Source organism: Rhipicephalus sanguineus, chromosome 3, assembly GCF_013339695.2.
Source record: "Rhipicephalus sanguineus isolate Rsan-2018 chromosome 3, BIME_Rsan_1.4, whole genome shotgun sequence".
NCBI classification, from domain to species: domain Eukaryota; kingdom Metazoa; phylum Arthropoda; class Arachnida; order Ixodida; family Ixodidae; genus Rhipicephalus; species Rhipicephalus sanguineus.
Genome location: NC_051178.1, coordinates 156,560,729 through 156,572,077, shown reverse-complemented (window position 1 = coordinate 156,572,077; position 11,349 = coordinate 156,560,729). Strand labels below are relative to the sequence as shown.

Below are 11,349 nucleotides of genomic sequence, written 5' to 3'. Positions count from 1 at the left end.
CACGTGAAGACAGCTACAGACATAGTAGGAGAGACTTCACAAGTTGGGGCCATAAATTATTAGTCAATGCAACAAACAACTGCCGAAGTGAAGATTTTCTAGTTCCTAATGCTCAAACAGAATGAAGTGAAACACGTGGTTTAACCTTATACAAGATTGTAAAATAGATTTAAAAAAAGTTACTAGTGCATAAGCACTGGATTTGTACTTCAATAGACACATGCGCTGCTCCTATAGTGTGGATGAGGTCACATGATGCCAATCTGATGGGCTGTGCAGGTTCTCTTATACAAGATTTGACAAGAAGTCAGTTTCTTGTAATACTACTTACAAGTCACTAAGTATTACAGGTAATAATACTTGTAATACTAAAGGGGTAAACAAACTACTAAACTATGCTTCGGACAGACCTCACTTAGTATTTAGTTGTAAGGTAAGCCTAACACGTATCTAAATGTCCACTATGCCTTGCTCAGTGAACCCTATGCTACTGAGTTGGCCATGGACTCGAGGGATGCCTTTATTCACTATCGCAATGTAGTGGCAACCAGCTGCCAGATACTACATGAAGCACAGCAAGACATAGTCAAGATAACAAACACACACATATTTGCATAGCTATGAAGAAAACTTAATGATTGACATACCCTTTCTTTTGGCATATCTCCTTGTGTGCAGGCCAATCCTCAATTGACAGTCTGGTGAGCAGTAGTAGGCCTGGCAAACATGACACAAGAATTCGGCTGGAAGAAAGATGCAACCAATTCACCACTGATGCTTTAAACTACTGCTCCATTTTGATTCAAACTCCAAGAACCTAATGGACAAGCCCAACAAGATCTTAGGGTTACAGTGCAGACAAGAACAAGGGCAATGATAAGGGCATTGTCATCCCGTGTTTCTCTGCACTGTAAACCTAGGATGATGAACCACCAACTAGCCCAGTCAACCACCCTGCCAAAGATGCTCTACTAAAATAAGTAAAACCACAATCTTTACACAAAAAGTTTTTCAAAGCCCTGGCTCTACCACAATTCAGATGAAAGAAAAGTTCTGCTGTGTGGACATGCTCGCTATAGCACTACAGTTATTGCACCTGCCTTTGGTGCTGACAGGCTATGAAAGCTCAATGAAAAAAATTCCAAGGATCCTCCTCACTATGCGCAAATGAACTGCAAGGCAATTCATTGTGCTTCATTAGCATTATAGACAGACAGCTACTATGAAACAGTGCTGCACTGTCTATAATGCTTACTTATTTACCCGTGATTATCCTGTATTTATCTGTTTATCCGTTTTAGTACTTATTTATCCTGTAACTTGTTATTGATTTTCATGAGCTAACACATGTTACAAAGTTATCAATAGTTGCAATATGGCATATTCCTGTATGTGAACTTTCTCGAATTGTGACACTTTATCTGCAGTGACAGGATCTGTATGCAATCAGATTTCTGAGGGAAGTGAATAGTGGTGTACAGGTTGTTTCCTACTTAGGGAAAGCTCTGAGCTCATTGCATCGTGATGTGGCGAGCACTGAAGTCAGGCACCGGCAGTGGCTCGCAGATGCACAGATGCTAGAGGTGTGGATTCTTGAAGAGAGTTACATCTTTTACTAAGACTGGGTTGGTTTATTCTTTCTAGGGGTGTGCGAATATTCGAAATTTCGAATATTTTTCGAATAGGTGTTGCTATTCGATTCGATTCGCACTGAAATTTTACTATTCGAACTATTCGAACTTCCCAAAGACAAATGCAGTCAACGTCCTGTTGGAAAGTGACCCCTTCAAATTTTCAATACGCTTCACCTCATTACACTCTCGTATTGCGGCAAAGCTGCCTTTCAATCTCCGTTACGGTCAACTTAGGCAAGAGACAAAGTCCAGTTTGGAAGTGGTCCCTAGATTTTCAATATGCTTCACCTCATCACACCCCCGCATTGCGGCCCAAAGCTGCCTTTCAAGCTCCGTTACGGTCGAACTTAGGCAAGAGACAGTCAACGTCTAATTGGAAATGGTCCCTAGATTTTCAATATTCTTCACCTCCTCACACCCCCGTATTGCGGCAAAGCTGCCTTTCAAGCTCCGTTACGGTCGAACTTAGCCAAGAGACAGTCAACGTCCGTTTGGAATTGGTCCCTAAATTTTCAATATGCTTCACCTCATCACACTCCCGTATTGCGGCAAGCTGCCTTTCAAGCCCCGCTACGGTCTCAAATGTATTAACTCAAGAAAACGCTGGTTTCCAATATGGAGATGAAAGATGTGGCAGAGTTGGGGGCTCAATTAATGCTGTTTTGGACGTGAAATCTGGGCAGGAAGTCCGAAAAATCGGACGCCGAAGCTTTTTAGCATCCAAAATTTCAGATGTTCTTATATATCGACGTCTACGAGACAGATTTGGAACTCCGGACTTGAAGGGAGCACACCCTTGCCCGCCACATCAGTTGGCCTTCCACAGCAGTTGAAAGAGGAGGAGAGGCTGAGGAAATGGCATCTCTGCCTATCACGTGTAAAGTGTTGTCGGCAACACTTTGGTTGCACCAAACCATGTACATAAATACAATTCGGCCTCTACATTGCCTCACTCTTGATAAGAAAGACAACTATGAAATATGACCCCACCAGCGCTTCATCAACCTAGCGAAAAGAAACACTTTCATGTTGCGATCTCACAAGAACATACTTAGGGATTCTCTGCAACTTTTTCTGTAATTTCACTTCGAATTATTCGAAAAATGTTTGAGAAATATTCGAAAATTATTCGAAATTATTCAATTCGATTTGCACTCAATCTTTATTATTCGAATTCGCTTTGCACCGAAAATTTTGCTATTCGCACAGCTCCAATTCTTTCCCATCACCACAACATGACAATATGTCTACCCTGCTCATTACTTTCATTTCAAGCAGTGTGTGTCTTTGCAAACACTCAGTCCTATTATGCAAAGTGCTATGCGCCTAGCCAGTGGTACACAGTCCAAATTTTTTAGGCCTTTCACAGGGCGCCACTTTCCAAACTATCTCAATGATGCATCAGAGAAAAAACACGCAAACTGTCCCCATGGCAAGTAGAAAAGCAATGAAAGACCAGTGCTCACAGTATTCGCCACAGTAGACACACTTCTGGTCAGGTAGTGCGGAGAGGTCACGGACGACCACTGTGCGTGTCTGTTCTCCACTACTGTTCCCCGTGATGACAATCTGCAAATCTTCCTCAAAAATATCACTGTCACCACCCGGGTGCGACCTGCAGGACTTGAAGGATTCATCAGAGGAGCTGCTGCTTTGGCTGCTGCATCCACTACTGCTGCTACTGCTGCTGTACACACGCCGCTCGCCCGGCCTGGGACCCACTTCCACGTGAATATTTCTCAACTGCCAAGGAAGAAAAGGCGGATAAAAAGGAAGGCACATTTAGCTATCAAGGCAGAAAAATGTGCCATATTTGCAGAAACATATTAAGCTTGATTTTGCAGTTTCTACAGCAATTCACAGCTCAAAAGAAGTACATCCCAGACATTTGTCCAGAACCAAGCTGGTGGAAACGCATCCACACTCCTCCGTGCACAAAGCTCACTCGTGGAATATGCTTTCCGCAGAAGACATCCAACCTCGTGCAGAACAGCAAAAGCAGAATGGAAAAAAAAAATGCCTTAAGGCCAGGCATCTTTGCCAGCAGCACCATTCATGGCAGGTGAGGAGCTGCCAAGAGACAACGAGCAGAATGTTTGAATAGCACAGTGGTGGGAATGCCTTCCAGCACTTTGGAGCAGCCATTGGAGTAGACAAAATCTGCTTTTGGAGCAGCCCCTGTGTTAGGAGCAGGCACGGGCTTTTCATAAAGCACACAAAAGAAGAAAATGTAGCTTTAATTTAGTTTAAGGTTCCCTCAGTTTACGTAATCATTTCTACATAGGCAGCAAGCCCGCAATATAAGCACAAAAATAAACAAAAATATGATTATGTACAGAAGCGATGACACAAAATAGTGAAGGATATTGCACCAACATGCTGGCTGCAGCATGGAAACTGTTCATAGCAACACAGTGAACGCACAAATATACCGGGTGTCCCAGCTAACTTGTGCCAGGGGGCTAAAAAATGCAATATTAGAGCCAGGCGAGTGAAATCAGTTGCGTACTGTTGACCGCCACCTTGTGCACTATAGACAATTTTTGTTTTTGTAATTAGTTTGTTAATTAGGATAATTAAACTATATATTGCTAAATATTGACTTTAGGCAAATGGGATTTGCAAAGTTCGAGAGCGTCTTCAGAAACTCCCACTGCATTATTAGCGATAAAGAAAGTTTCACGCGTACCATTTTTTCAAGCTGCAAGAAAAGCCCACGACATACAAAAAACACGTGGCTAATGCATTCACGCGTCGCGATCATGCTGCTCTCAGCAGTGGTTTGAGCGAACGAAATCAGTTGAGGCTGCCACTACTTATCGGCCTACCGCATCGACGGAGCTGGAGAGTCCCGTGCTATGCCTTTGCGGGTAAGCATAGAGAAAGAACAAATGCGAGGTGATGGCCACCGACGAACGCGCCGGTATGACTTATCGATGACAACCTTATCGCAATAAGCATCTTCAGCTGCGTTCTTGGGCACACGTGTCGCGTAGCGCTACTTCAAGCCTGCCGCCGATCGCTGCTGCCTCGTTGTGCGGGACCGCGTTCAAGCGTGCACCACTTTGTAGAAACGAAAGCAGCTCGCTGTTGCGGAGCTAAGCGTTGCGGGTCGTGCACCTAGAAACCTTTTAAATGTGAACATATTCGACAGAGATCTGTCTGGCTGGGTGAAAATTCATACGAAAAATTAAACTCTCCAGCCACTTATAGTGCAGAGTTGCTAAAGTTAAAATTTAAAAACTATAACCTTGCTGCATTGACGCTGTTACGATAAACACACGCACACGGCACAGCAAGCGTAGCGCTGCTGTAAATATAATGCACGTTTTTATTAGGTGACAACCCAAACTCACCTCCGTCCACAGCCAGGACATGCTGTGCATCGCTTGCAGAAAGCTAACGTTGCGGCGTGGTTGCGGCGTTGCAACTGATATTGAATTGGACTGCGTCGGCTGTCACAACGGCTGGGGCTCTAGTGGCACCATTAACAAATGCAGCAGCGCAAATGTACAAGATGGCGACCATGACGTACTTCTGCTCACGAAGCGCGCTGTCCGTGAAACTTTATTTTTGGCTACAAAACCATGTTGTGGCGCAGCAATGGCGCAAATTAGGCAAAAAAGACCCTTTTGGAGCAGTCTGGAGCAGTAATTTCCAGTTGGCGCAGATTGGCGCAATTTGCGCAGGTTTCCCACCACTGATAGCAGAGCTTTCATGCATCCGTAAAATTCCTTTTAAACCTTTAATTTCGTTACTGCTATAGCTTTCCAATATATGCCTGATGGCGAAGCACCAAAGTTATCCCTTTAAGCACCTTCAGAGTCTTTTTCCCACACCCACATAGAATTTCCTGTTGCCATATTAATAACAACCATAGAAAATGATGGCTCCAAAGGTTCATGCCTGTCCATACCGCAGATGTGGCTGGCATTCATGTCCGACTGTAACATGCACGCAATTTGTAAATCCGTACTATGTATATATTTAATTTAAGCGGTGAATGAATATGTCAACTCCAAGCAATGTTTCTAGGCTTGGGCAAACACAAAATTTTTCTTTCGTATATTCGACATTCACTTTGGCTCGAACTTTAGTAGTCGAAGCTTTAAGAGTATTCAAAACACACAAATAAATTTGTTTTCTCACGCAGAAGTTTCCTTCACAGCCGTTCGTTTCACATCATCACGTAACAACTTTTTTAGATGCAATCCATGCTGTTGGGATGCCAGACCTCAAGGGGAAAGTTGCATATTACCCACGTCTCTCTTTTTAAATTTAATAATGTGTAAACTATGGTAACCTTTAAAACGTATTGTACTTTACCGCATTAAACCTTCACACCCCTTTAGAACAGACCAGGAAAAGACCTGCCAGCTATATACTGGATACAGTATACAGTTATTCATCTCAGAAACAAAACTTTTGAATACACAGACTCCAGAGATTAAGTTGCTTTCTTTTCGGCACGTAAGTAATCAACAGCATATAACCGATGGCTTTCCACCAGAAAACTACAAAGGTAGGTAACTTACATCTTCAGGTGGAAACGGCGAAGACGCAAGCCCTCTGCCTGGAAAAGGAAATGCAATGAAAGGAGCAAGCAAAGACCAGCAGCAATGCCATAAATGCAAAAGTGAAAGCAATGAGGAAATACTTAATTCTTGCAACTATTTTTTAACTTGCAAAGCCAAGCTCCTGAAGACACATGTGCACAGAACTGCATAAGCCAAAGCATAAATCAACGACAGCGTGGTTTCCCCTCACCTCTTCCAGCACCTGGTGGAGGACTGTTGAAAGAAGGCACGCCGTACCTTTCCTCAATCCTCCGACGTACATCATCCAGCTCTTCCTGCATGGATGCAAAGAACACGAGTTTTTTCACACATCTTTCACACAGTGTAGACATGGACATGACCATAGTTACACAACAGTTACCGTTGCCTCAATTCGTGGCTACCACATTTTGGCGCTGTGAGATCAGAGAGTGAATATTGAACGATGGCCCCTCCCAACCCATTGATAATGGATCCAGGAAGAGCTCGGGCCACCCATAAGAAATTAGCATTGGCCCCAGCAACTTGCCTTCCCTGTGAATTAATGCAACATTCAAAACCCAAGTACTACGATCACTGCACTCACAACACTACATGCTTACTATACAGTTAATTAAGCCACCAAAGCTCCAGTCCATTAAAAGAAACTTCACAACACTTACCTTCTTCCTACTGTCAAACCTAAATCGGTCCGAGAGTGACATACTGGCGATATTCACTTTCAAATGGAACGGGGGTTTCTCGTGAAACTTTGAAATGGCAGCAAGGGCTTCTCTTGTAGATCGGAAATCCACGAAACCTAAAAAATGTAGGGAACATTTCCGACCTCAAGCTTTTGACACGATTTTTCTCGATCACAATTTCACTCAAACAATACCACTAAAATGTCTGTGAAAAAGATGTTAGCTCGAAAGCTCCCGTGTAGATACAGAACAGAGAATTCTTTTTCTTGACTACATGGATTTTGATGGGATTGATGGCAATTAATAAAATGTTAAATCTAGTGATTCTAGGAAGTAAGCTATTCAGGACCTCTCTTCTTTTTCACTGCAAAAAGTTGCACTGAAATAGCAAGCATGGCAGGCTTCCCTGCGGGAAACCTGCCATTCCGAAATCATCAAAGTCATCGCCACGCAAAAGATGGCACTGTGTTTCCACGGTCGCACCACCTGGTGGCGTGGAAGCGCAGCGCCGTGTGGAGCAGTGCTCGGTCTCTTGATCCTGGGAGCTCAAGTGCACGATGGGGTAGCTTCGCTGGGACTATCTCATGGACTCCTAGTTCACTTCATGCACCTCCATTCACCAAGACATGACTCATGAACAACATAAACATAGACTTGGGTTTCTGGCACGGGTGAACTTTACTCACTCACTTTCCTGGCGTGGTGAGTCGGACAGCATCCATTCCACATCATGTTGCATTATGTGCATCACCTTGGCATGCTATTGGCTCAATCATTTGATTAGTGGGCTCACTACGTAAATACAATGGCATACTGCTATATTTATACAACTTGGCTAGCGGGCTTGCTGTGTAGAAGGTGCAAAGAAATGCCCTTTTTGAGCGGTTTGCACTACAGTCGCCGACCGTTTATTCGGACATGCTCGTTTATTCGGACACCTTCGCGGCACCGCCACTCGTCCCATTGAGGTAATGTAAACTCACGACCGATAATTCGGACGCCCCACAGCCCGCCGTTCGATTTTTCGGACTCCAGCTGGCTGACAGAGTGAGACGTTGAACGCCATAACAAGCTGTCAGCAATGTTTACAACATTTTTACTAGGTTGCCAGCACTGAAGTGTTGCACTGGCTATAACTGGAGATCGTGCCAGTGTCAAAAATCCATGCAGAAGTTACCGATCTCGAAGGCTATGTTTGTTGGCTACACGTAACGGTTGCCTCTTGGCTTTAGCCAGTCACGTATCCATTGAACGGCTACCACGGCCAAACAGCAGGCCAAGCCAAGCCAAGCTTGGAATCGGCTCTGTGGGGCTATGGTGCGGCATTTGAGGTGAACGACAGAGCGTACGAGTACGACGCGGATCCTAATTCGGACTAAGAGAGTACGACAACAGATTACAGAAGCGCTGCAACATCAACTAGACCAACGTCGTTTCCTTTTGGCGTGTGAGGGTTTGCGTTCTCAGATGTTTCTGTGGCTAGGCCTGATCTGCATCCCGAGCTTTTGTGTCCTGCTCGTGCGAGGCCTGATCTGCCGTTCCATGTGCGCCGTCGGAACTAAAGAAACGCGGCAACTACAAGGCCCTGACGATGCCGAAAAAAGCGGCGATTATTCACCAGGTGGAAGTTGCTTGGGAGTTTTCGCCGAGTTGGGCGATTAGATCATCCGTCAGCTACTCGAACCAGCGCATGTGGACAGTGACTGCCTGACGACGCACCTCCCACACCGCAGCCATCAAATGCGGATTTAGCGTAGGCCATTGCAGTGCTATTGCCGACCATCAGGGGTGGCCAAACATTGGCTGAAATACAGGCAGACTTGGTCGCGCGTAAGCGTACATGTGTACAGACGCGCACTAACAAGTTTTTTCTGGCCGCTGGGCCAATAAAAGTGCTTTTTTCTGGCGAATCCTTTTTTTCGGACTCCCAATTATTCGGACTTTTCAGCGGTTCCCGCCGAGTCCGAATAAACGGTCGGCGACTGTACAGTGTACTGTGTCCTCTGTTCCTTGAGCGAGAGAGATACCACAATGTATACCACTGATTTACATTAGAGCTGTGCGAATAGCAAAATTCTGGGTGCGAAGCGAATTCAAATAATAATGATTGAGTGCAAATCGAATCGAATAATTTTAGAATAATTTTCGAATATTTCTCAAACATTTTTCAAATAATTCGAAGTGAAATTACAGAAAAGGTTGCAGAGAATCCCTAAGCATGTTCTTGTGAGATAGCAACATGAAAGTGTTTCTTTTTGCTAGGTTGATGAAGCGCTAGCGGGGTCATGTGTCATAGTTGTCTTATCAAGAATGAGGCAATGTAAAAGCCGAATCGTATTTATGTACATGATTTGGTGCAACCAAAGTGTTGCCGACAACACTTTACACGTGATAGGCAAAGATGCCATTTCCTCAGCCTCTCCTCCTCTTTCAACTTCTGTGGAAGCCCAACTGATGTGGCAGACAAGGGTCTGCTCCCTTCAAGTCCGGAGTTCCAAATCTGCCTCGTAGACGTTGATATACAAGAAAATGAAATTTTGGATGCTAAAAGCTTCGGCGTCCAATTTTTCGGACTTCCTGCCCAAATTTCAGGTCCAACACAGCATTAATTGAGCCCCCACCCCTGCCACATCTCATCTCCATGTTGGAACCAGCATTTTCTTGAGTTAATACATTTGCGGCCGTAGCGGAGCTTGAAAGGCAGCTTTGCCGCAATACCAGGGTGTGATGAAGTGAAGCATATTGAAAATCTAGGGACCACTTCCAATCGGACGTTGTGTCTTGGCCAAGTTCAACCATAACGGAGCTTGAAAGGCAGCTTTGCCGCAATACCGGGGTGTGATGAAGTGAAGCATATTGAAAATCTATGGACCACTTCCAATCGGACGTTGTGTCTTGGCTAAGTTCGACCGTAACGGAGCTTGAAAGGCAGCTTTGCCGCAGTACCGGGGTGTGATGAGGTGAAGCATATTGAAAATCTAGGGACCACTTGTAATCGGACATTGACTGCAATAAGGTACGCATTTGGGCTGGTTGGTTCATGATTAACTGTAGAAACAGCGCTAAAAGACGGGACGAACGAGGAAAGGACACAAACAACGGCGCCAAGAGACTGGCTAAGTTCGACCATAACGGAGCTTGGAAGGTAGCTTTGCCGCAATACGAGAGTGTAATGAGGTGAAGCATATTGAAAATCTGAAGGGGTCATTTTCAATTGGACGTTGACTGCATTTGTTTTTGGGAAGTTCGAATAGTTCGAATAGTAAAATTACAGTGCGAATCGAATCGAATAGAAAACACTACTCAAAAAATATTCAAAATTTCGAATATTCGCACACCCCTAATTTATATGTAAAGCCTTTGCATAACCCTCATAAGCATTACAGTAATTGCATATAAGGTATAACATATAAATTCCCCCCTTGAGATGCTAAACACACGCACTTTGCAGAACTACCACACTTGATGTTGCTGCAGTTACAAACTTGCATCTATATTTTGAAGCTTACCAAATTGAAAATGTAAGCAAATTTACTTCAGGTCGATACAGTGGTTGCCTTATAAAAAAACATTCCTGCATATTACATGCAGCATCTAAGCAGGGAAACTGAAAATGGGTTTGAGCTAAAGCTTCCTCAGTTTTAGCTGGTGAGCTCATATCTAGACACATCGGGACAAAGAAATTGTCTTTTCCAGCAACCACTCAACCTAAATTGATGAGGTCTATTCCATTTACAAGATTAAGTTTGCTAGACTCGAGTAAATGGAAGAAAAATTTTAACTTATGCTTACAGCTCTTCTTGTTTGTTTTTTATGAAAAAGCCTCTTAAACATTGTAATAATTTCGCACGAGCTCTACATTTAGACCACAATTGTCTAATTGAGATTGTCCAAGTCAAGCATCACCGTGCAGATTACAGAACAGAAATACAGTGGTTGACCGTTTATTCGGATGCTGAAAATTCGGACATGCTCGTTTATTCGGACACCTTCGCAGCACCACCACTCGTCCCGTTGAAGTAATGTAAACTTACGACTGAAAATTCGGACACCCCACAGTGCGCTGTTAGATCTTTCAGACTCCAGCTGGCTGATCGAGTGTGACAGCGAACGCAATGACAAGCTGTCCGCAATGTTTACAATATTTTTGCTAGGTTGCCAGACCCGAAAGTTTGCACTGGCTATGGCTGGAGATCGTGCCAGTGTAAAAATCCACGCAGAAATTACAACTGCCGATCTCGAAGGCTATGTTTGTTAGCTGCACATAATGGTCGCCTTTCGGCTTTAGCTAGCAGGGTATTCATTGAATGGCTACCACAACCAAATTGCAAGCCAAGCCAAGCCACGCTCTGAATCAGCTCGGTGTGGCGTTTGAAAATGACTGCGCGTACGACACGGACAAAGAACTACACTACGAATGCTGCAGCACAAACTAGCCCGCCGTCGTTCCATTTCGACGTTTGACGGTTTGCGTTG

The 11,349-nt window shown here is 44.2% G+C and overlaps 2 protein-coding genes across 2 annotated transcripts in view; one reads left to right on the top strand and one right to left on the bottom strand.

The window, feature by feature from the left end:
• The window catches only part of LOC119386009 (leucine-rich repeat flightless-interacting protein 2), a 27,171-nt gene extending 26,466 nt beyond the window's left edge, over positions 1-705 (top strand). Inside the window, exon 13 of the mRNA XM_037653363.2 lies at positions 679-705. Within this exon, the coding sequence (XP_037509291.1) occupies positions 679-705 (27 nt within the window). The remainder of the gene's footprint in view (positions 1-678) is intronic.
• Positions 706-3,035: 2,330 nt separating this feature from the next.
• Positions 3,036-6,984, bottom strand: LOC119386008 (uncharacterized). The gene is made up of 4 exons (XM_037653362.2): positions 6,853-6,984; positions 6,402-6,486; positions 6,170-6,207; positions 3,036-3,377 (listed from the first exon to the last, which is right to left on the bottom strand). Exons 1-4 carry the CDS (start codon positions 6,892-6,894, stop codon positions 3,036-3,038), a joined length of 507 nt encoding a protein of 168 aa, XP_037509290.1. The 5' UTR covers positions 6,895-6,984.
• Between the last annotated feature and the right edge of the window lie 4,365 nt (positions 6,985-11,349).

What these genes read in the sequence shown, in the direction of transcription:
- LOC119386008 (XM_037653362.2), bottom strand. Translation starts at nt 6,894, where the DNA reads ATGTCACTCTCGGACCGATTTAGGTTTGACAGTAGGAAGAAG. An exon ending in TCCACCAGGTGCTGGAAGAG is followed by an intron (nt 6,208 to 6,401) that starts GTGAGGGGAAAC and finishes TTCCTTTTCCAG; the next exon opens with GCAGAGGGCTTGCGTCTTCG. An exon ending in CGCCGTTTCCACCTGAAGAT is followed by an intron (nt 3,378 to 6,169) that starts GTAAGTTACCTA and finishes CTTCCTTGGCAG; the next exon opens with TTGAGAAATATTCACGTGGA.